The 27495-nt window shown below is 36.6% G+C and overlaps 1 protein-coding gene across 1 annotated transcript in view; it reads left to right on the plus strand.

The window, feature by feature from the left end:
• LOC119775851 (cilia- and flagella-associated protein 54-like) overlaps nucleotides 1-27495 on the plus strand; it is a 40270-nt gene that overhangs the window by 11520 nt on the left and 1255 nt on the right. The window contains exons 17-56 of the mRNA XM_038273959.1: nucleotides 3441-3569; nucleotides 3706-3943; nucleotides 4119-4252; nucleotides 5254-5442; nucleotides 5518-5610; nucleotides 5717-5905; nucleotides 6003-6121; nucleotides 6214-6361; nucleotides 6630-6785; nucleotides 6871-6993; nucleotides 9003-9083; nucleotides 9198-9318; nucleotides 11942-12025; nucleotides 12516-12642; nucleotides 12853-12958; nucleotides 14074-14156; nucleotides 14249-14446; nucleotides 14619-14779; nucleotides 14852-15006; nucleotides 15096-15305; nucleotides 15866-16065; nucleotides 16413-16548; nucleotides 16897-16999; nucleotides 17129-17290; nucleotides 17383-17583; nucleotides 17752-17839; nucleotides 20255-20425; nucleotides 20516-20582; nucleotides 21676-21861; nucleotides 21938-22024; nucleotides 22320-22439; nucleotides 22610-22657; nucleotides 23823-23964; nucleotides 24130-24278; nucleotides 24467-24621; nucleotides 24718-24799; nucleotides 25712-25871; nucleotides 26167-26324; nucleotides 26886-27032; nucleotides 27145-27265. Of these exons, the coding sequence (XP_038129887.1) occupies nucleotides 3441-3569; nucleotides 3706-3943; nucleotides 4119-4252; nucleotides 5254-5442; nucleotides 5518-5610; nucleotides 5717-5905; nucleotides 6003-6121; nucleotides 6214-6361; nucleotides 6630-6785; nucleotides 6871-6993; nucleotides 9003-9083; nucleotides 9198-9318; nucleotides 11942-12025; nucleotides 12516-12642; nucleotides 12853-12958; nucleotides 14074-14156; nucleotides 14249-14446; nucleotides 14619-14779; nucleotides 14852-15006; nucleotides 15096-15305; nucleotides 15866-16065; nucleotides 16413-16548; nucleotides 16897-16999; nucleotides 17129-17290; nucleotides 17383-17583; nucleotides 17752-17839; nucleotides 20255-20425; nucleotides 20516-20582; nucleotides 21676-21861; nucleotides 21938-22024; nucleotides 22320-22439; nucleotides 22610-22657; nucleotides 23823-23964; nucleotides 24130-24278; nucleotides 24467-24621; nucleotides 24718-24799; nucleotides 25712-25871; nucleotides 26167-26324; nucleotides 26886-27032; nucleotides 27145-27265 (5527 nt within the window). The remainder of the gene's footprint in view (nucleotides 1-3440; nucleotides 3570-3705; nucleotides 3944-4118; nucleotides 4253-5253; nucleotides 5443-5517; nucleotides 5611-5716; nucleotides 5906-6002; nucleotides 6122-6213; nucleotides 6362-6629; nucleotides 6786-6870; nucleotides 6994-9002; nucleotides 9084-9197; nucleotides 9319-11941; nucleotides 12026-12515; nucleotides 12643-12852; nucleotides 12959-14073; nucleotides 14157-14248; nucleotides 14447-14618; nucleotides 14780-14851; nucleotides 15007-15095; nucleotides 15306-15865; nucleotides 16066-16412; nucleotides 16549-16896; nucleotides 17000-17128; nucleotides 17291-17382; nucleotides 17584-17751; nucleotides 17840-20254; nucleotides 20426-20515; nucleotides 20583-21675; nucleotides 21862-21937; nucleotides 22025-22319; nucleotides 22440-22609; nucleotides 22658-23822; nucleotides 23965-24129; nucleotides 24279-24466; nucleotides 24622-24717; nucleotides 24800-25711; nucleotides 25872-26166; nucleotides 26325-26885; nucleotides 27033-27144; nucleotides 27266-27495) is intronic.

Consider the following 27495-nt stretch of genomic DNA (forward strand, 5'->3'; position numbering starts at 1 on the left):
AACAGGTGTTTTGTATTGGCCTGTAGAAAAATGCACATACCAAATGGCTCACAAGAAGTGACCGTGGATGAGATTACTGCGTGTACGCATCCCCGCAGCATTGGCATGCTGCTCCACAGGTGCAGGAGGGAGGTCGGGGTTCTCCATTAGGGTGTCAGGGCGACATGGCATTTAGAACGTCGGACAGCACTTCTAAAAAACTAGATTGGGAGATCCCAGCTCTCGCTGCAACCGTACTCTGGAATGACCCAGATGCAAAAAAGTGCAATGTTGCAAGGAGTTTTGTGATATCTGGTATTGCGTGGAGCCTCCTTGTGGCTGGCTCCAAATCCATTCTGAGTTCTCCCAACAGCTCCAAAATGGCAATGCTGGATAAACGATGTTTTAATGATCGTTTCCTCGTTCATTCCAAAAATATTCACACGGAGTGAAAAAATGCGTTCTCTGCGTCTCCTTGCTTCATTTCCATGTCTCCTTCTTGCGACAATAACCGCTGCCATGTGTGCGCAATTACGCATACAGTCCATTTGCACCTTCTTTTGAAACATGTTAAATATAGAGTCAGATACCGTTAGCAAAATTTCTTTCAGGTTTGATAAATCACTTTGCGAGTGCTAAATTAATATATTTACATGTTCTCCTCCCACAAGACGCACTTTTGCGTGTAAACGCGCCATATTGCATATTCATTGCAGAAAAAGTACTAAATGGATAAGAGGCGCTATTTAGCACGTTTTAAAGACCAAATCCTTTTAGCAAGCTGTTGATAGATCAGTTTGTAAATTTTTTAGCGTGCGCAGTGAAATAGCTCACGTTTTTATACACGCAAACCTTTGATAGATCCGGCCCTTAGTGTTTTGCATACTGTGGTGGTCCGTCCAGTAGTGAGATGAGCCGAGGCTTCGAGGCTTGTGTCGAGTAATGGAAGGGGCGTTTCCCCAAAGCACGTGTCGAGGCGTGATTCATTAAGGGGAGGGGTAAAAATTGTCTGTTCTCTGTTCCCATGCATAGAGATGTCTATATTTACGGTTGATTTATTAAAAATGCTTTTACGTAAAAGTCAACAGCAATAACTTCAATAACAAATGATAATTTTATTCAAAATGTATTTATTAAAAATGCTTAACGATTCCTGTAATGAATGAATAGCACAATGAAAGAAATAATGTCTAATCTAAACATCCCTCACTTAACAATAAAAGTTAACAATAACTCTCAACTCCCAATAACAGATGATACTCAGCCTCAGTAATGAACGAAATAATGTCTGTTCTGTAGGCAATTGGAAAAAATAAATTAACAAATTAGCTAATTAACAAAAAATACCTCTTGTGTAGCAAAAATAACTCAAAATGTACCAAAAACGAACAAACATATCAATAGACTATCTTTACTTTCGGTGTCCAGGTGGCTTTTCAGATTCCTTGCACCTCCATTGGACACAGAGACATATGTGCCTGCTTTGCACACTGTGCACAAGGCCTCCAATGTGTCTCGACCCGGTCTGAAAGTGGGGAAACTCCTGTAAATTTTTCGGTAAACATACATTTTCGCATTTGCATGTTGTTGGCGTACTGACAGCCACGCTATCTATATTCTGATTAAGAATAGGGCTGCCTGCACTGCAAGTACATCCCGCTGCAGCCTGCGGGAAGGCTGGATTACGTCACACGCAGCGTCGTGTTTAAAAAATCAGGACATTTCCTCACTTTCTAAAAAAAACCCGGGATGCCAGGGACAGGACGTGAAATACGGTTATGTCCCGGGAAATACGGACGTTTGGTCACCCTAGTTAAAACTAATTTGGTTGGAATAAACAATGTAATAATCAAAATTGGTGGCATCATCTGTAAGAGACAGGCTCTCACTCTAGAGGAGACCTGTCTTTGACTTTTGAAAGTTGCGATTAAACTTAATTATTTTGGCTGTTGAGAGTAATTTGCATTGTTTTGCCTGAGTAAAAATATAGATTGAGTAAATTAGGTTGGTTTAGCCAAAAGATTGGTTGAACACAACTTCCACCCTGATTAAAACCAAAAAATGTGGAAAAACTATCATATTTGAATAAAAATAACTAACACCTTTCATTTTGCTCATCATTGCCCAATTTGCGCAAACACTTTCACTGTCTGCTTGAGTTTATTTTACTAAAATGGCAGAAAAACTGTGCACCTTCAATGGTTGTTCTAAGGAATTTTACACTTAAAAAAATTACAGAAGATTTTATTATACACACCAACCATTAACAATTTCAAAGGAACCTAAAAGGGGGAAAAAAAGAACAGTTGCAAAAAAATCTCAGAATTTATAACAAACTGTAGTTCTGCTGTCCACCAGTAGGTGGTGACATGTTCACATGAAGCCTCATGAACTGTGGTGATCGTTGAAGCAATTTGGCCAAAGGTTCAATGACTCATGAGGCTTCATCTCACCATCACTACCGTCCAGTAAAGCACAAGGACAAAGGCATATAAAAAAAGTATTTTCTATTTTTTTCCAAAAAAGTTCTTCACAAAAGGACTTGCATCAAATCTAAAAAAATATACCAAAATGTGCCAAAGGAATTCAACTAGGGCATACCTAACTCAGGATAACAAAAAAAAAAAAAAAAAAACTGACCTCACACAATGAGGTCACAGGGGAATTTATACACAAAGGCTAGCCTATTCAAACAAGATGGGATAGGAGATGAGACAAAGACAATCAATGCATAAACATAAATAACTAATTCAAACAACACATTTTGACTACAACACAACTATCAAAAGAAAACAACCTAACTCCAAAAATGTTTTAACAGTTATGCCATTAATAGAGAGAGAGAAGCAGTCCCCTGCTTCCAGCAGCCTGATGGTACGTTCCACTTCCTGGTTTGCTTTTCAACCAGTCTTCTCCACTCAGCCAGTCCTTGAAACTCAGCAAAGAAAAGTAGTTAATAATTTAAATAAACAAAAGGTGTTTACTAAATCTGTGCACCCATAATAGTAAACAACCTAATGCCAAAAAAACACAAAAGAGTGAAATTATAAATGTATTGCGTGAAGACCTTTATATCAATAAATACTAAAATGGAGGAAGAGATGGAGGAACCTCCACACATACATAGTTTACTTCATATTCCCATTAACCAGCTTCCCTGCCCTTGCTAAAAAAAGCAAGCACGCCCACGGCATAATGCTGCCATTGCCATGTTTCACTCTTGGAAGAGTGTTTTCAGGAATATTCAGTGTTAAGTTTCTGACACGGAGGCCTGTAGGCTAAAAGACTTAATTGTGTCCATCAGACCAGAGTTCCCACTTTTACATCTTGTTTGTATGTATAGTGAAATCAGATAACACTTAGATGGGATTTATTAACTAGATAGTCAATTTTTTTTTGTATTTTGTTTCTCACTTTCCTTTCACTTCGCTTCATCCATTTCTTATGTGTTTATTTAACAGAGGTCGAACACAGACCTGCTAAAAAAGGTCTGTGAAGTGACAAAGAAGGCTCAAGAAGCCTTGTCAAAGGGTGTCTCTGCTCTGATTCCCCTGGATCACTCAGCCATCACTGATACTGCCTGCATGCAGGTAAACAGATGATCTTTCTATTCTTGCAAAGTTATTTAAAGCTTTTATTTCTTCATTTATCAATGTGGGTTTAGTTTTGAAAAGGAAAGTTTCATTAGTTAAACAGAAATTAAACATAAATCCTCTGCTCTGCTAGAAATATATGTCCCCTCATCCCTCGACTGTATCTTCAACAACAACATCAGAAGAAAAAAATAGAACAGATGAAAGCTCTTTCAAGGCAGAAGAAGAAAAGGAAACTAAGACAGAGTCTGAAAATAAAGGCCATCAAGACACAGAGTCCAAACGTTTGTTTATTCTGGTGAAGGATCTATACCTTCAGCTGGATATCATCTACGTCAAGGCTTCTCTCAAGTTACTGCAGCTTAATGAAGGTTTGATTCACTGCTAAAATTGACATATATTCTGCTGATTATTAAAGAAGCTAAGTGCTGTTTGGAAACCTGCTAATCCTTTGAATATTACTCACAATGAGCTAATTAAAAAATAGAACCTCACATACATTTCTGCATGTAAAGGTTACTTCTGAGGCTTTCTTTGTCCTTGTAGTTACAGAGTCTGACCTGTTGGATCGCATCAAGAGGAACAAGGTGTCCAAAGCTCATTTAATGATCCAGAGAGCATCAGTGGAGCACAGCAGAGGGGGACCAAATGAAAGCAGCAAAATCAAAAGCCTGCTAGAGGTTAAGCATTGGCATTTAGGATATTTCAAGAATTCATTATAAACAATTCCCTTCAAATATAAACCTTTAAATTAACCTGTTGTGGGAAAACAAAAATAGGCTTTCTGAAAAACATTTTGATCTTCTTTGTTTATACCTGTTGTTTTGTTCTATATTAGTTTGTTTTGCTGCAGAAAAGCTGATCAAATTATAGCCAACCAGTCATATTTGATATATTAGGAAAAATCATGAAAAAGTTCATGTATGTCATGTAACTCAAAGATTATTTACACAAATACTTTATTTACAGTTGATGAAAACAACATTTAAGATTAAGATATAACATTAGACATTAGAAGCTATTTTCAAAACAACTTTTAATCTGAGATACAACAACCCTTTTGTTCTAATTTGTTCACTATGACTGTAAATAAAAGCTTAGGGCTACAAAGAGCATCCTCCAGACATGCTGCTACAGACATAAGATTTATGGTAGGGACAATCCAGGCTTTTGGACATTAAGTTGTGTGAAGCATTCCCAGTATGCAGCTGAGATGAACAATAAAAGTGTCCCTAATGTAACTGCTGTTCTTTCTCTGAGAAACGGCCAGTAACGTACCGCAGAAAAAGTACTTCCAGTACGGTTCAGATAATGAAAGTATTTAAGCTAGAAAAACTATGAATGTGTTTTGTTGGACTATTTCAACATTTTAAACCATCCTGTAGCTATGACAGACCTTGATATCAATTAGGACTTTTTTTTCAGCCGGCATCATTCCGCCATATAGGAGTCATAAACTGGTATTTTACATATACAACCCTTGTGAAATAGGTTGGTTTCAGTCACATGAACGTTTTTATATTTCTAGAGTGAGCTTATGCATTTGCAAAACAATACATACACACACATATATATATATATTGTTTTGCAAATGCATAACCTAAGTAAGATTGTCTGCTGATTGAATTAGCATTATGGAATAAGTTATATTAGGTATTTATTTACCCATGTATTTTTATAGGAAGCCACCATCCTGATAGAAAAAGCTGAACTGGAGGAAAGAAAAATATACATGGCCAACGTTAAGAATCCCGGACGAAAGAAGGACAAAGCAGGACCTGGGGAAAACTCTCCAGCTCCTCCAATTTTACTGTCACGAACAGACCACTCCTTTACCTTTGCTCCTGCGCCATATGACTTAGAAAGACAGGTGAGATTTGCACATCATGAGCCAATTTTGTTACACACAAATTATTTCTGTGACTGATAATTTCCTTTTCTTAAGGTGAGCTGGTACCACCTTTGTGGGCGTGCAGTCCAGGGGGTTAACCAGAAAGTCCGGCTTGGTGACTGCAGTATACCAGGAACTGGGATTTTGGTAATTTATAGTGGTTTGGGTTTTGTTTCACAGAGTTTTAAAGGTGAGGATATGTAATTGTTAATATCTCCTATTATGTAATTTCTGAAGCATATTTATGTTTTAGGTTCCAGTGGTTTCTGGTGAGTGTTTTCTTATGGTAAAGGGCCTCCAGTCAAACCAGAAGTATGTGTTTGCTGTAGCAGCCTATGACAGCCAGGGAAAGCTACTGGGCGATGCTATAGGGGATACAACATTACCTATAATAGCATGTATGCCTGTCCCACTGCTTTGTACATGGGCTTACTTGGCTCAGGTAAATTACACACAAAGATTGAAATTTTACCAAGCAGAGAATACAAGGAAAAGCAGGGATATGCATGTGTGTGAGGCTTTGTTGGCTTTTCTTCCAGGTGGCTTTTCAAACAGAGCAGTATGCTGTATCTAAAAAAGCCTGCAGGAAGCTATCGAGTCATTACACAGATCCAGACTGTTTATCTAAAAGCGAACTAAACAGATTTTCTTCCACTCGGTGAGAATGGAAACAAACACAGTTCACTTTTTCCAACTGGGTTTTTACATTTTTTACGTTCATAATCAAGTTTTCCAAATTCAATTTTCAAGGCTTCAAAAGGAAATACTGCAAAACTCCTCTCTTCACCTTTGCCAGATGTTCTTGGCCTCCATCTTCACTGAAACAGAGATCAATGTTCAGCAGGCCTCCCTCCACTGGGCTTCATTCAGTAACAGTGGGCCATTTATCTGGGAACAGGTGAAAATTTCAAGGTTCTCACACAGCAAAGTAGCCTCAGACCATTAAAGCACCACAACCCTTGACCACTGATGTTAAGTTTATGTTGTCAGCTATGCGTTTTTCCTTTTGAATTTACACCTTAGTTGAATAATAATCATTAACCTAAATAACGCAAGCGAGATCTATGGTGCTTTAGATGTTGTTCTCTGTTCTTTTGCCATGTCCTTGAGGAGGGAACTAGGAAACATCACAAACTCATATTAATGAATTTCTTGTGTGAATACAGGAAGCCAAGATAGCAGAGTGCGAGAGGATGCTGTTGGCCATTGACTTGGCGATGTATTTGAATGATGGCAGGACTGCTTTACGAGCTGTAGTTACTTGCTACATGATTTTGGCTCCTCTCATCTACTATCAAATCTCTTGCGATCCTGTGGTGCAAGTATGTCAAAATTATTTAAAATGATATATGTACATTCAAAACAATTTAAAACAATCTACATCTCTGTGTCTGTTTGGAAATTCAGGTACTTAGAAAGTGTCTGGTGTTTTTGAAGGAGAATTCATCTCTTTTAAAGCAAAGAGGGACCGGATACACTTCAGAGTCCATTATGCACATGGTTGGCTGTATCACTTACTACCTGTCAAAGGTTTGTTCGTTTGTTCTGTCTACAGCATGGAAACTACAGAGACCTTATGGCTTTTTAATATGAAAGGACTTTTTCTTATTTTTAGAAATCTTACCACTTTTGAAACAGGGAAGGTACATTTTTCATCTTATGTTTCCAATTTAGACAAAATCAAAGACAATAATAACCTGGTAAAATATATATTGTCTCTGCATAATCATACCTGCTCTCTGTGATTGTGAGTTTCATAAATCTGGGATAATAAATGTGAAAATAAGGAGGGGAGGGAATCTTCGGCAGATTCCGGGTTCTAAGTTTAACAAATAGAGTTTCAGAAATGATCTAGAATGGTGTTGATAGGAAAATCGGGAATTGGCATCCACTGAGCAGAGAATTTATTCATTGCACACTGACTGAAGTACATCTACTGAAACGTGTTTCCGTACAAGTAAAATACTATTAATTCGAATGTATCTTTCCACCTAAACTATCAATTTTAAGCCATCCATGTATAAGAAATATGAAAACATTACGAATATGTTTAAAATGCCTCTTTTCGTTTGTATTTCAATCCATTTTATCATCAATGGGCGTGAGTTTAGGGCAATGCATAGTTCCCGCGACAGGGGAGGTAATTCTTGGCACAGCAGAGGAAACCCGACTAGAAAATTGAAGCAGGGAGGGATTTATGAAATTTGGAGCCCTAGGCAAAGACAGGCATGGGGCCCTCTTAATTGAGAAGACAACTCATAATACAGATATAGAGATACAGAAATTTTTACAGAATAGGCATACATTTTTTACAAAATTTTGACTGCCCTTAAAGTTTTATATTTTTATATTATGTCTAGAGAAAAAAACTATTCAAGATATCTTTAATCACATTTTAGAGAGTCTAAATGCATTTTGAGATATCTCAAATGACGTCATCTGATTTGTCATTTAAAGTGTCACGCACCCGGAAGTATAATCAAGATATTTCAGTTAATTTGGACTATTAAAAACTATATTTTTTTTAATATCCGAATTATGAAATATCCCCCTAGTGCTGTTACTGAGCTGTCCCAACAGTTGCTTACGGAATTTTTCATGGCTGCAATGGTACTGGCTCTTATTGATAAAGTTGTTTTAAAGTATGTAGCCTAGCTTACTTTAAATTACTGATTTTCTGATAAACGGTCTATTTTATAAAATAAATACTCTAAATGAATGTTTAAAAGGTGAGTAAAATTATTTGATTTTATATAGTCCTATTTAATTTTCAGGCTAATTCTAATGTATATATTTGAATTTGTAAGCAGTTTTTTCAGATTTTGAAAATAATTTAATCTATTTCAATTTAATAATTTGAATTTGAATTAAAAAAAATTAAAGGACTTTAAAGGATTCAGATATTCATTTGCAATCATTTGTGAGGTTGTGTTCCAAATCTTGCTGATCCCATTGGGAAATTAGTCCCTATCTGTGTAGGGGCAGTGATAGCCATGCCAGTACAGGGACTGACTGCAGTTCTACTGTAAGGTGCCTTGGTCAATGACTGGCAAACCTGACATGTAACAACCATACCATGCATATTGCTTTAGATTAATAGACCATATTAATCAGGCTATGTATGCTTAAAAAAAAAAAAAGAAATCCACAATCTCCCTTCTTTTTTTTTTTTTTTACAACTAGACTACTGTTTATAACTACCTAAACTAATAAAACAATGCTGTCCAAGTAATCATTCAAGCAAGAGACTTACATTTTGAAGTAAACGGGAGGAAAAAGAGGGAAACAAAATATTGCATTATAGAGCAGAAAGTGTGTTATAGATGGTCTGTTACCTATTTCATGAAATATACACCTTAATACCTGGTAGATAGCAATACATTTTAATGAAGATGCAACAGAAAATACTCCACAACAGATTAACCAATTTACCAAAGCACCTCATAGAAATACAATTATTTGATTACTTTTTTGTGAGTTTAAATTACTTCTACCAACATCAGTGGCAAAGTTTGTGTTTGACTGTCTTGTTCTCTCAGGTTCAGTGTAATGATGGGCACAATCTACTCCAGGAGCTCTTTAAAGCACATTCTAAACCTAGCACACTTCCTTGGCAAGCTGTGAGTGTAAAACAAGAGGCATATCTTTTTCATGATTTCATAATTTTCAGAATTATATGTATGTGGTTATGAAATGTGGATATTAAACAGTTCTGTTTTTGTATTTTTTGATAGAATAAAGCAGGGGCTCAAGCTGCAAACGATGGTCTAAGGAAGATACGCCACCAGATCAAAGCACTGCATGTGAAGAACAAAAAAAGCATAGTCTCCGAGACAAAGCTTAACAAAGACACTGGTAAAAACAAAATACTTTCTTGTGTATAGAATAACTACAGAATTTACATTAAGCTGTATAAAATGTGGCCTGACCTCTACTGTTTAAGACCACCAATTTAAAATTCATGTCTTTTTGCTCCCCATCCATGAGCTATTCCCTAAGAGGACTCTGGCTTGAACCTAAAGGAATTCACCTAATCTATATGTTTAGTCTGTAGTTTAAACATATACAGTAGTAGCCCTTCAAAATGGCCCTTTCCTATCAAACCCCAACTGAATGGCAGCCCAATTCCCTCCAACTCCCAGCAAAATCTCCTTCAACTTCCAGCCACTGGAGTGACCCCCCTCATGCATATTTTTTTTACTCTGAAACCACCCTTTCATTGAATTATAGGGTCTGACCAGGATAAGGCACTTCTCTTTAGATCTTAATGTCCACAAATCTTGACAGAATATTTTAGTACAAATATTGATGTTTAAAAAGGAATTGTACGGGACCAGCCAAGGGCCCATCAAATAAAGTGGAGAAGTTTTGAATGGCTACTACTGTAGATTAGGTTAATTCAATTGATTTTTGGACTCTTGTTGATTAGCATACAGTTCAGTAGCAAAAAACACAATGAAAAACCCATTCAGTGTTCAACCAAGATGTACAGTAAAAGGAGCTTTGGACTGTCATTATATATTCTGTGAGCACTCCCCCCACTGGCTTAGTGTGAGAACAACAATTGAAAGTGTGAATCTAGCTCAAATCATCATCAGACTGATTATTCTGCACATGTATGGAATACATTCACAACAACATTCAAACTTTTATTCAACATATAGCAATTTATGAGCAAAAACATTTAACTCCAGGTCAAAAAAATGACGGTTAAAATTTTACACTAAAATAAACCCAGCTATTGTATGTACTATGTTGACAAAGGGGATGAAAAAAGTTTAAAAAGCATGACAGTCCTTCTTCTAATGTAACCCTTAGAAACGGGCTGCGTTACCATATTAGAACTGCCCCTGCTTTTTGTCTTGAGCCCAATGAATTTAGAAAATGTGAATGAACTCTGTCAACATTCAAGCGTTTTATTAGCCTTTTGTTACAGACCACAGTTCAAACAGATTAGAATTCTTGTACTCAACAGAAATAAGTAAAGAAACTTAAAAAAGATCATACAGTGAGGAAAATAATTATATGAACACCCTGCTATTTTGCAAGTTCTCCCACTTAGAAGTCAGGGAGGGGTCTGAAATTGTCATTGTAGGTAATATAAGATTTTTTTACTTTTTATTTGTATGATACAGCTGCAGATAAGTATTTGAACACCTGTCTATCAGCTAGAATTCTGACCCTCAAATACCTGTTAGTATGCCTTCAAAATGTCCACCTCCACTCCATTTATTATCCTAAATTAGATACACCTGTTTGAGGTTGTTAGTTGCATAAGTTGCATAGTTGCAAGATCTCACCTTGTTGGGTCTCAACGATCTAAGAAAGGTGAGAAATCAGCCCAGAACTGCACAGGAGGAGATGGTCAATGAACTAAAAAAAGCTGGTACCACTGTTTCCAAGGTTAATGTTGGTAATACACTATCACGTCATGATTTGAAATCATGCATGGCATAGAAGGTTCCCCTGCTTAAACCAGCACAAGGCAAGGCCCATCTTAAATTTGCCAATTAACCATTTTGATGATCAGAGAAGTCATGAAACAAAGTCATGTGATCAGATGAGACCAAAATAGAACTTTCTGGTCATAATTCCACTAACCATGTATGGAGGAAGAAGAATGATGAGTACAATCCCAAGAGCACCATCCCTACTGTGAAGCATGGGGGGTGGTAGCATCAGGCATTGGGGGTGTTTTTCTGCACATGAGACAGGGCGATTGCACTATATTAATGAGAGGATGACAGGGGCCATGGGGAACAACTTCCTTCCCTTAGTTAAAGCACTGAAGATGGTTCCAGGCCTGGTCTTCCAACATGACGATGAACTGAAACACAAAGCCAGGATAACCAAGGAGTGGATCTGGAAGAAGCATATCAAGGTTCTGGTGTGGCCTAGCCAATCTCCAGACCTAAACCCAATAGAGGATCTTTGGAGGGAGCTCAAGCTCCATGTTTCTCAGCGATAGCCAAGGAACCTGACTGATCTGGAAAAGATATGTGTGGAGGAGTTGGCCAAAATCCTTCCTGCAATGTGTGCAAACCAGGTGAAAAACTACACCTGGTTTGATTTTCTCAGGTGTTCAAAGACTTATATTCAGCTGTATCATACAATAAATAGTTTTAAAAAATCATATATTGTGATTTCTGGATTTTTTTTCTAGATTATGTCTCTCACATAGGACATGCACCTACGAGGACAATTTCAGACTCCTCCATGATTTCTAAGTGGGACACTTGCAAAATAGCAGGGTGTTCAAATACTTATTTTTCTCAATGTATTAAAAAATATATATATTAGCATATAATGGAAAAGATAAAATATAAAAAGGTAACAGGACAGATATTGAGACTATATACATATATAACATTAGCAGGTGACATATAACATTTCTTTTAAGCATAAATTAAGACATTTCGCTTCACCTCAGTTACAAAAACTTAGCTTCATTTTAACATGGCTTTCTTGATTTCTTCAGATATTTTATCGACTACCGTTGAGGATCCCACCCTACTGTATGAACTGTTATCCCGCTGTACACTACAGGATAGCTACAACAAAGGTGAGATTCATTCCTTAAACAGCTGGAACCAGAGATTTTCACTATATAATTCAACACCTTACCATTTTTCTAACTATCGAACAAAACCAATTACTTTGCTTTTTTCGTGGTTTTTTTTTTTCAAATTAACAAATTCCATATTATGTGTTTAATCTGTTGGAATGTTTGATTGTGGCACCTTCAGGCATTTGTGAGGTTTAGAGAAGGGTCAAATGTCGTGGGTTGACCTATAAGATCCTTGCAAAGCCATTACATTCCTGGGATTCCCCACATTGTTAAAAGGCATAGCAAACGTTGTGTGTACACCTTTAAATCAGAAAATAAAGATAAAACTCCTTAAACATTCAATATTTATCAAACCAGAATCATTTTGGTTATCCAAATATTCAGGGAAATTGGAACTTGTTGTCTGATTGTCCAAATGTTTATTTTTTATATAGTAATTTATCAATTTGTTAATCTATTTCTTATGTTTGGGTGTTGTGAACAGTCATGAAGCTCACAGGGAAAACTTATTTCCTTGAGTTTGCTGTACTACTTCTACAGAGGACCTTGGAAGAGGGTAGGGCAGACCTCGTGCTGATCTGGGGACAAAACATTCATGAGGTTCTCTCCAGGTTTGTATTTCTGACTTTTCAAGTCCTCCCAAATATTTGTGCAAGACAAGAAAATACCTTTCAATGTCGATTTTATATTTCCATGTGTGCTTCAATTAATAGATCTATGTTCCCTCTCCATGTATGATATTAGTAATTGAGTAGTTATGCCACAATGAGGCTCACTATTACAGTGTACTTATTTCACCATCCTGCTCTTTACTACACCAGAAAACACAAGGAAATGTTGGGACAAACCAAAAACCGTGTAAGGGGAATCAGCAATAGCAAAGGAGGAAGTAACTCACCGGCTACAAAGATAAGAGATTTGCCTCAGGTGAACATACATTCTCCCAATACATACACATGGGCATCATGTGGAGCAAATGTAATATCTAACAAAACTGTTCATACATCATGGTCTTTTTCATAATCTGTCATATTACTACCACAAATTTCAATATATATATTAAATTATATATCTAATATTATTATATTATATTATATTTTATATATATATATATATACAATTGAATTATATATACATATATATATACAATTGAATTGAATTAAATTTGAGTCAAGGTTGAGGAGGTGACAGTATCAGCTTTTTCAGGTTTTTATGATTAATATTTAATTTTTTATATTAAACTGTTTTTTTTTTATAACTTTGAGAAACAAATGTAAATTTTCACTATAATCATTATTTATCATTAACATCATTGTTATTATTTTGTATAAATATCATAGGGGTATGTGTATTAATTATCATCATTATTACATCTAATTCCATTTTTATAGCCACTGTCAAACTGCCTGTAGCACACACAATTTACTGATTTCCATGACGGGAAAGAATATTTGTAAATCACTTGCAACTCATCTTAAATGCATATTCATTGTTTATCTAGAGCCAATTTACAACTCATATCATCCTAAGGCATCAGAATCAGAATCAAATCAACCAAAAAATGTTGATAAAACAGATCAGTTCAAATGTTAATCTATTGAAGGCCAGCTGATTGACTTGTAAGTATTCCCACCTTCTGGGGAAGCATGAAGCAGTAGTAGAAATTTTTCTTGAAGAAATCCCTCAGCTGGGCTAGAAAAACGGATGATAGTCGACGGGAAGATTGGTGGAGCTAAATGCATAATATTCCTGTAAGAAAACCTGTAAAGTTTGTGGAAGAATTGAGTACCGATTGAAGATTGAACTTTGAGCTGGAAAACAACCCTTAAGATACAACCAGGGCTACAATGATGGGTTACTACCAAAATTGTAATGTGTAAGAATAACACAGTGATTGTCTAATTTAGAGTTATGGTTTCCATGTGAAAAAAGTGAAAAAGCTTTAAAGCAGAGTATTCAAAATCTAAACTATATTTCATGTATCTGTGTATCTTATTTTATTTTTCATACAATAACAAGCTTTGTGTGTGTTTTTATTATAGAACATTTCCACATATGAACATACGCAAAGGAAGCTAAAGACGAAAATGCCACACAGCCTGCTAAAGAATCTGAGAACTAACAGGTATCATATGTGGATATTTATTGGTAGGAGACACTTTGAATTGCAGTGTAATCACTTGGACTCATACAGTGTCTTTTTGTCTCTGTTTTCAGGGAGATACTCATTGTGGAAAATTCACTGGCTATGATGTCTAATAAAGTGTATCGCCACAGAAGGCTGCTTAAGCTGAGGAACTTAACGGCCAAAGAGAGAGCATGGAGATCTTTCTCCAACTACTGCATGGCTATGGCACATTTAGCACAGTTCTACCAGGGCCTGGAACTGATGCATGGAACACAGCTGGAGCAGAGGTGTGCATTCAATATACAGTTCTCATCTCTGGAGACAATTCAGTTCATAAATACTTCATTAAATGTTTCTGTAACTTCTAATTTTCGATATAGTGATATTTACATTTGTTATTTAAAGTAACATCTCAGGTGAATGTAAATCCTCCTTTACCTTTACTAAATCTTTGCTCAGGTACAGCCAGCTTGGTGCTCAGTGTTTATCTTTCGCCTACTCCGGTATCATCATGAGGAAGGATTCTCTGCCGTCTTCTGAAAATAAACTTGAATTGAAGAAAAACTCTTGCCTTAGGGAGGATATACTGAAAGCAGGAAAACAAACGACACACAAGGAAGGTGAGAATTTAATCTGAAAGAGGTATACTGTAAGTTGGCTTTTCTAATAAAGGCTGATGCTCCTTTTTCTAGCTGTCAGAGACGATGTGTCTATTACGAAGGAAATTATTGGCGAGAGAGAGGGATCCTTTAAAAGCCAGGACAAATCCATTGAGACATCCACAAGCAATTTTGGATCACTGCTGGATTCAGTTAAAAATGCTGCTTTATATCTTCGCAGAGCAATGGTATACAAGATGAAGCTATAAAAACAAGGATGTTTGACTCCTTTATTTACACCTCACGTCTTTAATATTTCTGTTTTTATTGTTTCCAGGTGCTGGCCCACCGTGGAAGCCACTGGACAACTCTGCAGTATGTGTGTCAGACTCTGTGGGACCAAAACAACACATTTACCTCTATGGTACAACAGGTTGCTTTGCAAGAAAAGCAACCACCGGTTTTAGCTGATCAGCTGCATGCCATCTTCACCCCTATTCTGGTGCTGGCCATTGATCTTATGCTGGACATGCTGGATAAACTGCAGGTCAGAGTAGAGTAGAAGTAGAGTATAGAGTACTGATGTCCTGATAAATTATATATGTGTTTGTTTACTTTTTCACTTAATTCATTTTAATTCAAATACCTGTAATATGAGTGGAAGGACAGTTGATTGAGTACTGTATGTAATGCATGTTAGCTATTTTTTTTTTTAATATGGAAATGGTTTAGGCAAAAATAAGCTTTTGCTTCTGCCTAATTTTTTTAGGCATCTTTAGAAACATTTTTTTTGTAAAATATTTGTCAAATTCTAGAAAAAAAAAAAGAATAGAATAGAAACTGAAATTGGAGTAGTACCAGTAGTAAAGTGGAAGGAATATTAAAGCATGCAAATACACTTAGTAACAGCAAAATGAAATAGACGCAGTTGTATAAATAAGAGTCTGTACAGTAATGACAAATTAATAACATGCAAAAAATAATACTCTACAGTCACTAAAATAGCATACTTAGATCTAAAGAAAGGTCAAGTGCTGAAAATTAACCAGTTTAAGGTTTCATGACTTTCTGCCAACTCCCTATAACTGTGCTTCCTCTTTCTACCAGATTTGGCGTTTGTATGATCTCGACTCTACTGTTGAAGAACTTGAATCCTGTCTCCACTTCTCAGCCCCCCTCGATGACTGCCTCCTGGTGGACTTACGCTGGGTTCGAACCTTGGTGTTCTACACTCTTGAGCAACTTTATGACTGTGGAAAATGGGAAACCTTGGCACACTTCGCCTTACTTTACAACTCGTACACACGGTGAATCCTTTTTTTAACATCAAGACATTTTGAAATTGAAATGGAATTATTAGGTGTTTTTATGTTCAATAAGAAAGGTTGGAAGCATGCCTTACCTCTTGTTGGTCAGTCACTAAAATAAAACAGTACTTTGAACATTATGGTGTTAATGTGGGAAAATGGGAACACTTTTGAAGGACACTAAACTGTCAGCATGCAAAGCATGTTTTCTTTATTCAACTTTTTACATTTAGTTTGAAGTTAAACTTATTCAAGAAAATAAACTAAGTCAAAATAAGTAAAGAAAATCATTAAATGAAACTATTTCTGAAAAGAAATTTGAAATTCATTTCTGTTTTGTGTCTTAGGGAACGTTACGTCTTGAGCATAGCTCCTCTTCTGGTCCACTCTCAGAGGAAGCTGCTTGAAAGAATCGCTTCTTTTGGAGGACCGGCAGTCCCACAACCACACCACGTCAAGACACAGAAGGCCACTGGGGAGAAAGTAGGGAACACACAGAAGAGAAATCAGATCCAGCTTAATGTGGGGATCAATGTAGTTAAAATCAAAAGGTCTAATAAAACCAGGCAAGCACAGACATTACCGTAAAAAAGTACTAATCCTAACTTATTTGTGTGTATTTCAAAAAGGTCTTTAAAAAAATAGAAAACAATGTTAGCCATGAGCAATATTTTTTCAAAACTACATGTGAGGAAAAAAGCAACATAAAAAGTTTTCCTATTTTCTTATTTAGTGCCAGAAACCCAAGAGGAGTTTTAAAGAAGTACTAATGATCAATCTTGTGTAGTTGTGTATTAAAGGTATTAAAGTGTTGCTCCTTTTGACCCTTAGATAACCTACAGAAATTATGCAAGTTGCCAGTTGCTCAGTGGATGGACTCAGTATGTGTCACAGGAACAGCCCACTGCAAAAAAGGATGCACTTTCCCTAAAAGGTTTGATCTGGATTTTTTTCTTCTGCAACAAAAAATATCTAGGTCCTCTCATGCGGTGCGATAGATAAAAGAAATGTAAAGCAAATTCAAAAATACTCTGTTAGCATCTAAAAATGTTCTTTGTTGAAGCTTCAGAGATGCAGCGCTCCATGTCACTGGTCCGCGTTCCTCTGGACGTAGAGGATACCCTGAGCTGTTATCGCGAAGCCCTTGATAAAAGCCTGCACTGTCTTCAAGTCCTCCAGCACAGTCGTTCACTAGTGGTGCAGCTTTTAGCAGGCTCACAACCCTGTAGGTTTATTGTTTATTATACAACAGATGCACACACACACATGCTCAGTGGTGGGGGAAAATCTGCAGATGTTGCTCTTCATGCTTTGCAGCACAGTTTCCAAATCATCAAGACAGAAGTCTCAGCCTTTCACCAAGCCAGGCTACCTTCAGCCCTGCAGTTTTGCTCACTCCGAATCTGCTACCGCATGACCTGCATGAGGAGGACTTTAGCACTCCAAGTGCCATCTACCGCCATCCCATTAGTCTCAAGAGCATACCAGTTGTTGCTGCTGCATACTTAAACTCAATCAGTAAGAGTTTTCTATGTTTTAATGTGTGTTAACTCATTTATATTTGTTACAATCCTAGATAAAAAAAAAAAAAAAGAATAATAGTATCAAGTGATAGTATTTGATGATATTTAATTGCTTGGTGTATGAAGCTCTTACTGTCCTTTCTGTTCTATTGCTTATCCATAGAGGACCTCCACGCTAATGGTCATGACTCCCTTCAAATTTTAGCTCTGCATGAAATGGGGAACCTACGATTCTTTGCTGGAAACATAAGGTTAGAAAACCTTAAAAAGCTTAAGTCTGGTTCACATGGCAATATTTTAAAATAGATTAAAAAAAAAATGATCAAAATGTTTAATTATACATTGGGTTCTTTCCATGCACAGTACACCATAACCCAATCTTGACGCTCTCATCATGCATTGAGCAGAGTGCGCAGACGCTAGATTTTAACTTAATTTAGATTGTTTTTGCCACATTTAAGGAAGTATTTTAGTGTAGTATTTGGTGCACTTTCACTTTGCGTTTTGCAAAAAAAATATTTCTCTGGCCTTTTCATGTAACTCTGTAACCCGCTTATATGTATTCTTGTTCATTTTTATGGTTTTATTCTGACAGCTTTGCAGGGAGAAAGATAATGGAATGAATTCAGTCTTCCGACTCTTTAGACTCCACTAGTGACTTTAAAGCTACAGTGTGTAACAATTACAGGGATATACAATCAGAAATGTAATATATTATACATAACTATGTTATTTATCATCATCTACGAGCTCAGCCTCTTAACCTTAATATTTGCGTTGCCTTAGAATTCGTTATTTATAATTACATAGGAGCGGGTCTTGCAGCCATGGAGGCAGACATCTTTGCGCTACGGCAGCGCAGAGCCAACAAACTAGGGATTGCGAGATCGCCAAAACGTCACAACGATGTAGAAAAAATAACGGGTATATTTATTATCTTAAGTCTACATGAAATCTATACCCTACACAGACTAATGAAATACTATCTGTAAAATTATCTATGTAAACAAACCTCATCACTTGAGAAGGTAGGTGATGCAGACGTCGTGGAAGACATTTTGTACCGTAACGCTCGCCGTACTGTTGGGGGGGGAGAAGCGGTGGGGGGGAGATGTTCATGTTGCTGCAGTCTGACCGCTAGATGTCGATGTTACACACTGTAGCTTTAAAAAAAAATGTCGACTACTGACAAATTTTGAAACCAATCCTACTGTTATTGTCTTCAGCGAGCAGTGGGCGAGTCTGCAATCCTCTCTCTCCTTTAGAGTACAGACAGGCTGATGAAAAATTTGTTATACATGCCAAAGATCCCACTGATCGCCTCTAAAGTAGGATATAAATAAGTATATATTTTTGTTGTTTTTTTCTCTTTTACATATATAATACGTTCTCTTGAGACCCCTCCCTGTATTTAGACAGATTCTCTGATTGGTTAACGTGCCTTATCAAGGTGCAAAAGTTCAGATTTTTTTTATCTCTGTCATCTGATTTTAAATGCACTTTACTTTGGGGAAACCACACAAGACAGAATAACGGACCACGACAATCCAATATCTTGGATTTCCCAGGTCTGAAATTGAAGGGATCACAACAGTAGCAGACATCATAACTCTAAAGACACAACAAATGGTAGAATTTTATCCTGCAATTATCATGTAGATAAAATTATCAAGACACCCCCAATATGGTAAAGATCAAGGCAGAAACCCGCGGGTTATCCTCAGAGGTGTGTAGGGTGCCAAAAAATTGTACTAAGTGTAGTTCTACTTAATAATATTTTTCCTCAAGTAGAAGGAAAAAGCAGCCATCCAGTAAATTTTGTAAAACTTGTCATAAGTAAGAGAAAAAAAGTAATTGGGGAAAATGGCTAAATCTGATTTAATGTTTTAAAAAGTAATGTATATTTACAAAATATATAGTTATTAGCCATTTTTAAAAATTATACATTTATATGTAGATATAGATATTTGTAGGCAAGATATTTTTTGCTATAAAAACTCTGACATCATTATTAGAAGTATTCTATGCCTGTAGGTGAGAATATGGTAAGTAACTTCCTCTAACATGATATACCGGTAGTATGTTTGCTATGTTTCCAGTGGACCTCCAAATGACACGACAGGATCAGCAAATAGAAAATACCTTTAAATCTAAGAAGCTGGAGTGAAAACAAAGTCACACTTAGACATTAACTGCAGGTGTTTGTCTCTCTGGTGCATATTTATTTAAAACAAAGCTGTTCTTCACTGAGAAAAACAATTTATGATGGGTAGGATTGCCATACATTTTACTCAAGTAAGAGTAGTGACTGCTCATTTTATTTTCACTCAAAAGTAAAAAGTACAATATAGAAAAACTACTCCTTAAAGTACATGCCTCTTAAAAATCAGACAAGTAAATTCAACTGAGTAAATTTATTTGAGTACATTTATTTCATCAAGGTCAGCACATCAAATAATGTCATATGTAGAAAAAAACAAGCAACCGTTGTTCTGTACTAGTTATGTAACTAGTTACTACCCATCTGCTTATCTTGTCGTTTGCACATCAATACCACCATCTTCTATGTGACAGTTGAGTAAGAAACAATCTGTGCATTTTTTTGTGTCATGATCTCTTTTACGCTCATCATAATTTCAGCTCCACTTGTGTTGTCCTGCTTTTAGTGCTGCACACTCCTGCTGGAGTAAAGCTGTAGACCGGGCCTTCCAGAGCTCTGGTGTCATTCAGAAATGGGACGGGGTTTCCTTTCAGAGCACCTCCTTGCAAGATGCTGTAAAGCGAGCTGGTATATGGGGATGTTTGCAAGGCGCTGTGCTCACTGCAAAGATAGCACAGTAGGTTGGATTTTTAGTTTGACACACATTTTAGTGTCTTGCAAGCATTCGCTGTTAGGCTGCCACTAAGGCGTTTGTTTTGTTTTGCAGGTTTGTTTTAACCTCTGATATCGGTGAGCGCACCAATTGCTGTCTGCTGTCTGCTCATTTCTTTAAGGTAATCTACCTGATGGTTACATTTATAGCTGTTTGCTGGTGAAGATTCTCAGTCAGTACAGAGAGTACAAAGAGTTAAAGCAAGCTTCCATTAAAGATGAAAGTACAACAGACAATATAAAAAGCATTAAAAAAAGAAAAAAGTTGTAATGTTCTGGAATATATTTCTCTTAGATATATAAATATGTGCACAGTAGAGAGCTAAGGGAAGACTGCAAAGTAGTTGACTTGGGTTATTGCAATTATACTGCAGAGATGTATGACCTCATAGTCATTACAAAAAAGTTAAAAACAATGCACTGGACTTTGTTTCCAAGTTTGAAGACATCTTGTCCACCTGTCTTGTTTGTCCAAAATGTGAATATTCTGCTTTCCTTTTGGGTTGTCCTTTGTCCATAAGGAGTAGATGTACCGCGAGTCTCGTCGGGAGGAGTTAGCTCTTCTTTGTCCGTAATGTGAATATTTTGGACAAAGAACAGACTCCTCCAGAGGAAAACAGGTGGTTTGAGAGGGATATGAAGGAAGCCATCTACGTTAAAAAAGAAAAAACAATCTTAAACAGAGGGGGTGGACTCAGGTTTCAGCTTTCTAAAAGTTACGAGGCAGCAACAGAGTTGATTCCTTCAAGCTATCATTGCAACCCCCATACCTGACCTCACCTGTTCAGCCAGGCCAACAAATTCCCCCTAACTACCCCTCCACCCCCCTTTCAGAGACATAGACCAGCATCGGGTATTGCAGGCTAATAAAGAACCCAAATGGCAGCCCATTCCTAAGGGTCAGAACTATTCTTCCGCTTCAATATGCATATTTTCTAAGCCAAAACAAGGCTTTGTTTGTGGTCCACTTGGTAAAATCTCAAACAATTTAACAAAATCTCAATGCTATTTCTGACATTTTAAATTGAAAAAGATTCCTGGATGGGAAGCGAAATGTCTTCAAAACGTATGAAAGTCCAGTGGATTGTTTTTTAACTTTTTTGGAAGTTTGTAGTTGTAATGTGGAAAAACTAAGAGGTGTGGACATTTTGGAAGGTACTCAATTTTTTCCAGGATATTAGTTTATGATTATTTATGTCTCCTTTTCCTCTTCAGAGTGTGCTGGATTGTTCCTTGGCTCACCCTCAATCTAATATTCAGTATGCCTCCTACACCTTTGGGGATGAACTGTTTCCTGGCGTCAACCTTTTTTCTGAGCCCCACAGGCTTCAAATTGACACCACAGTGACAAGTCTTCACTTTCTTTGCTATTGGCTTTTTACCACAGGCTACTACTTAACGGTATTTACCTCCAGGTGTCCTTAATTAAAATTTTAATTCTTGCATAAAAAACGTAACTGGTAAACTGTTGTTTCAGCTTCTACCCATACTGGCTCTTTACATCCACTTAGTGGGGCCTGTGTGCAGAGATGTACAACGCACAGCTGAAGCCAAGATTCTAAAGGTCAGAATGATAAGAGTTTTTATTTTTCACCAGATAGTGACACGGTGAGGAATTAGCTGAGCAATGTTAAAGCAATCTGTAGTTTCTAGAGATTTATATTAGCTTAGCTAAACTGAAAGCAAACCTATTCATTCTATCAGTTTAAGGAGAGAGCGAGTCAACACTGAATTCAGACAACATGAACAAACACACAAAAAAAGACTTTAATAGAAACCCTTGACATTATCTGCTGTTCAAACATGATATATTATTTTTCCACACATGCAGCTCTGATGTGGCTGTTTTGTTTCTGCAGGTTCGAGCTCTCACAGAGTTGTGCATGTTTACTGAAGCCATCACAGAAGCTGTGCAGCTCTTTCAAGGAGCAGATCTGATGCTTCCATCAGGACTCTACTTTCCCAAAAAATATCTACAAGTATTTATTCTTTTGTCGAACCCATTTCAAACACATGTTTTTTTTAGATTTTCCTTCAAGCTACCTTCTCATTCTCTAATGGATAAGTGTGCTCATGATGACTAAACTTTGTAAGGATTTGAATGATATGTTTTTATTTCATTTGAATATGATTTGTGTTTATTGAACAGCCTGTGAGAAAATTCTGCAGCAACAAATCTCTTCCTGATAATCTGGAGGTAAATTAATAACTCTGTATAACATTACTTTACCAAATAGTTTCAATTAATTTATACTTTAATTCATTTTTATCTAGAAACTCAGGGCCAAGCTTGACATACACCTATAATCTGTGTTATTATTGATTTGTGGCTCGTATTGATATAGTTCAGGATGTAATTACGATGCAGCATGCAGAATTTCTTTATTTTCTCTATGCTAGTTCAGTTATTTGTAAAGCCTCAAAAATATCGATGCACCTTCAGTTACATTTTTGTCTTGTTAAGAATCCATAATTCTTTGGTAGCCATCAAAAAGATTCTGGCATCATTCTGACCGGTGTACTATGTTTGCATGTGCCTGATATTTAGGTAATATTTCTTACATTTCCATTCCAGTAGCCTTATGTCGTTGGTTTTATCCACTCAAAAATTAGAGTTGATATATTTTTGATCTTTGTAGTTTAAGCTGTTGATTTAGAATGTAGAGAAGGGAAAAAGCCCCACAGCATGATGCTATCACCACCATCCCTCTGAGCTTCAAAACTCTTCTACATTCCTATTGTGAATTTTGTCTCAAACTGCTTTTTTTTTATCCTGTCCGATGATTTAACTGTTCAAGCTTGAGCTATATATGTTAACATATGTTGATTTTCAAGCAGTGCTTTCTTTCACTGGCTTTCTAAACAGAAAATTATCCAAAACACACATCAGAACTGGTGTAGAAATAAATGACAAACCCTGGCCTTAGCCTACCTAATTAAATGGAAGCTGTTTTTAAAGGAGATCCATGCTAGGAAACCGCCCAGTTTAGATCAATTGTAGTGATCAGTAATCCAGTCAGAAATATGCCAGTACATTGTTGATTACTACAGAGCTGTATAGCTTCCCTCAAACTTGCTAAAACACATTTTTTCTATATTTAAGTGCTTATCTAATCATTTTAGTGTGTATGCAACATCATGTCCCTGTTTGTACTAAGAGAATAAATACCTTTAAATGTTTGCATCCAGATGTTGTTTTTTACAATAACATCTATGGAAGTTGTATGGTTCAAATGCAAGAAGAAATGCTTTCAATCCAAAAAAAAATAGAAGAAATAAAATGAACGCTGATGATTTAATGTAAACTGAAATGGTTATCTTTGAATCTCATCTATATTTTTTTATGTGATTCTTATAAATAGGCCTTGGAAGACCTTATGAACTGTGACATCACTTCAGAGGTCTGCAAATTATATGGTCCGACTCTATGCTCCAGGTTCCAACTGGCTCGTATTCAGCTGATCTTAGCTATCACCAAGTCTGAACCTGGCAGCTCTGTGTCAGGTCTGTAAGCAAGAAGCTCTTTTCTCATAACTTAATTTCATGTGTTATCATTGTGTTTACAAAAGAAAATAATAGCGCAGCTTAAAGAGAATTTTGTGCAATAAACCATTACTACTGAGGTAAATGGAAAGGTTTTCTCTTTCATAAAGATAAATTGTCTTACAGGTAGTGAAGAAAGTTGTGATGACACCAATAATAAAGAAGTGGATAGAGAGTGTGATGAGCAGGAGAAACGAGAGAGAGAGGGATCCAGCCCAAAAGCAGAGATCTTTCTTTGTAATGAGAAAGAGAAGCTATCTCCAGAAAGTATCCAAGTAAGACTGAGATGGAAAAATGTGTTATGTTTTATTTTTTTAAATTCCATGCAGTAAAGAGGTTTTATCTCAGAAGAAATTGTTGTTGGGTTTCTGCTGCTTTTCATTTCTGTTCTTACTCCTATCTGAAACAGATTCTGTGGAAAAGTTGGCCCATGTGTGAAAATATGTCATTTCCCCTCACATAGTGTCTTTTATTGGAAGGAGCCTCCACCTTGTTGTCCTCTGCTATGCAGCAGTTCACTTCTCATCACTGCAGTGAGGCCGAGAACCTGGAGCTGACTTTGGAGTTTAACCTTCTTAAAGCCAACCTCTTCCTGCAGCAAGGAAACTTTGCACTTAGGTACTTAGACCTCAAGGCAGATTAAAGCCAATGCTGTCTGTTTACATCCTGTGTATAAGTGTTCTAAGTTGCCATTTCTGATTGTTCCCCTCTTAGCTCTGAGATTGCAGTTTCCTCTTTGGTGTTGCTGCAGACATCTCCAGTCATTGTGAGACCATCCCCTCCTGGGAGTGAGCAGGTACCAAGTCACATGCATTTGTCTGTGGTTTCTGTTTTTATTGTCCAGTACATAATTCACCTTTCACCAGGGCCGAGAATAAGGTTTGCTGAACTTATTGCTTTTTCCCAATTAAAAAAGATTTATCAAAGAGAAATGTGTGATAAACTTATAAATGTTTTAATATATTTGGTCGCTTGAAAATACAGATTTAACAGGAAGAATTTAACATGGTTTCCAGTCTTCTCTATGATTGTACCAGCCTGTAATAAAATGGGGAAATTTTACCACTGAAATACCTTTTATGCATTGCTTCTTCTGTCCATTAATGGTTAAATAAAATATGTAAGGTAAAGTTTTAACACAATATTGTTTAGGTTTGCTGTCATTGTTTCTAGATTCTGCTTCTGTCTCCCTGCTTCGTTTTCTTCATGGTGAATCGTTGTTTGTTTTTGCTTCCCTCAATTTTTATCCAACATGACTTATTTATTCAGAACCTCTAACCTCTGCCTCCCTGATTATTGTGTCTGACTTTAGTGTTCTATATGAACAGTAAGTTATATTCTCTGACACTCAGTCTTTGTGAAGCTAAGTACAATACTGCAATATCTGGGAAAAATAATATAATGTAAAATTATTATTAAGGATTTTATTGTGATCAATATGTTAATAATATCAAATGGGAAAAGCCACATCATTGTCACTTCTGTTTCACTTCTATCTTTCTGTTTCATGATTACAGTTTACAATCCTTCCTTTTTTTTATTTACATTTGTTCCTCACTGTTGATTGCATGAACATATGTTGTTCTTTCTACCTAAGTCTTGATGCCAAATGTATACGATTTGTTCTATCAACCATCTCAGAGTATTTTCATTCCAGTTGCCCATATAGCACTGCACTGTGTTTGTCTGTTTTATATCTTGCCTTAAGGACGCCAAAGACTGCAGTGTGTCAAAGATCCTGGATGAAGACAGTCCCAGGGCTGTTGAAGCTCGTGAGAGAACAGGAGCTTTGCTTTGGCTGCGCTGCCGGCTGGCTCTGATCCACAGCCTGACTGCTAGCCTCCCTAGCATGGCAACTCTTTTTCCAGGTCTTACAAGTTTGTTGGCTTCTTTTCCCTATATTCCAGGACTCCATATTTTACTAATCATATATATTAACATTGTCAGGCTGACTAGCAAACAGATATATTAATCTGGCTTTTTTTTTTTTTAGAAGATTTTAATTTTACTACACTGTAATGGGATGCAGTCCTCAGTATAATAGCAGCCTGTGAATTAGGGGGTTATTTGATGGCTTATTGGCTTATTGTATCACTGGGTACAAAACTAGATGACGTCCCACAGGAGGCAAGCATTAATGAATTTTTTTATTTGACTTTTAAGGTAAGAACATTAATGAAGACCTAGCTGTACTGATACAGGAGGGAGTGGATGAATGTGTTCAATGGGGAGACCGAGATATCCAAGCACAGTTGATGGTGCAAGCTGCAGAATTGGAAGCACAGATAGGAAGGACAGATGAGAGCATGGCGACATTGCAGGTACAAACACAAGAATGAGCACCCCCTTTTTTAGTGATTTTTATTCATTCACATGTTGCATTTAAAATTTTAGACATGAGATGAATAATATACCGTAGCAGCATTTTAGGTGGATAGATACCATTATTTTTTTTTATTATTATTTGCAAATGTATTGCAGTCATTGAAGTAAATGGTTTGCAGAAAGGACCCCAGTAAGAGTCGCTCTCAAACTTGTGGCAGCTAAAGGGGATCCATATTATAAATAAATAGTATATTTCTTTGTAACTGTTGATGATTTTATACTATTCCTTTTAACCAATTTCCATTATTGATGACCAAATTATTAGAATGTACATATGTGTTAGAGAAAGAGTTCAAATAAAAACATTAATCATTTGGAAGATATCACTGTCATTCAATTTTAATGCCCTTAAATACCCATGTAATTGCTGGCAGTAAGGAACTTTGTATTTCTCTGATATATTTAATTGGAATTTAATTCAGAAATACTTTAGAAATTAGATGTTGCAGTTACTCCTAATAACTATTGTTCTCCCTTTGTTCATACCTGCTGTTCAGAAAGCGGTGAATTTGCTGTTAGAACGAGCCTGTATGCCACCTTGGTCTGTTCTGACTCTGGCTCAAGCCACTTTGCTGTTCAGTGACCTAAAAAATAATAGGAGTTCAACACTTCTCCAGCTGACAAGGAAACTCCTGGAAAAACAGGTAGACCTACGATGAGACCAGACTTATACTATCTACATTTACATCCTACCAGTTTCCTGACAAGAAGGAAATACATGAAATTAATCTTTAAAACTTTAACTATCTGTTACAGCTTTTCCTTTTGGGTCAAAATTTAACATCAATTGATGGAAATATGAAATTCTCTCCACCTGGACCAAGAAATATCTACCTTCCTTTCCTCAGCATGCTGAACAGAATCAATGGGCAAATTGGTAAATAATGTTTCTACATGCACAGGCTAAAGGCAGGGAATTATTTGTTACATCCAGTGAAATAACTATATATATAACTATCCATCTATATAAATACCCATGTAATCACCCTGTGCAATAACCCTATGTAATAACCCTACTATAAAATAAAAATAAAATAAAAAAAGCTGTCATATATGGACGCACTGTATATACTGTATATATCCCATGCACCTATTTCTTCCTTTGGA

The sequence above is a fragment of the Cyprinodon tularosa genome, unplaced genomic scaffold (genome assembly GCF_016077235.1).
Source record: "Cyprinodon tularosa strain WSP-4 unplaced genomic scaffold, ASM1607723v1 ctg9, whole genome shotgun sequence".
NCBI classification, from domain to species: domain Eukaryota; kingdom Metazoa; phylum Chordata; class Actinopteri; order Cyprinodontiformes; family Cyprinodontidae; genus Cyprinodon; species Cyprinodon tularosa.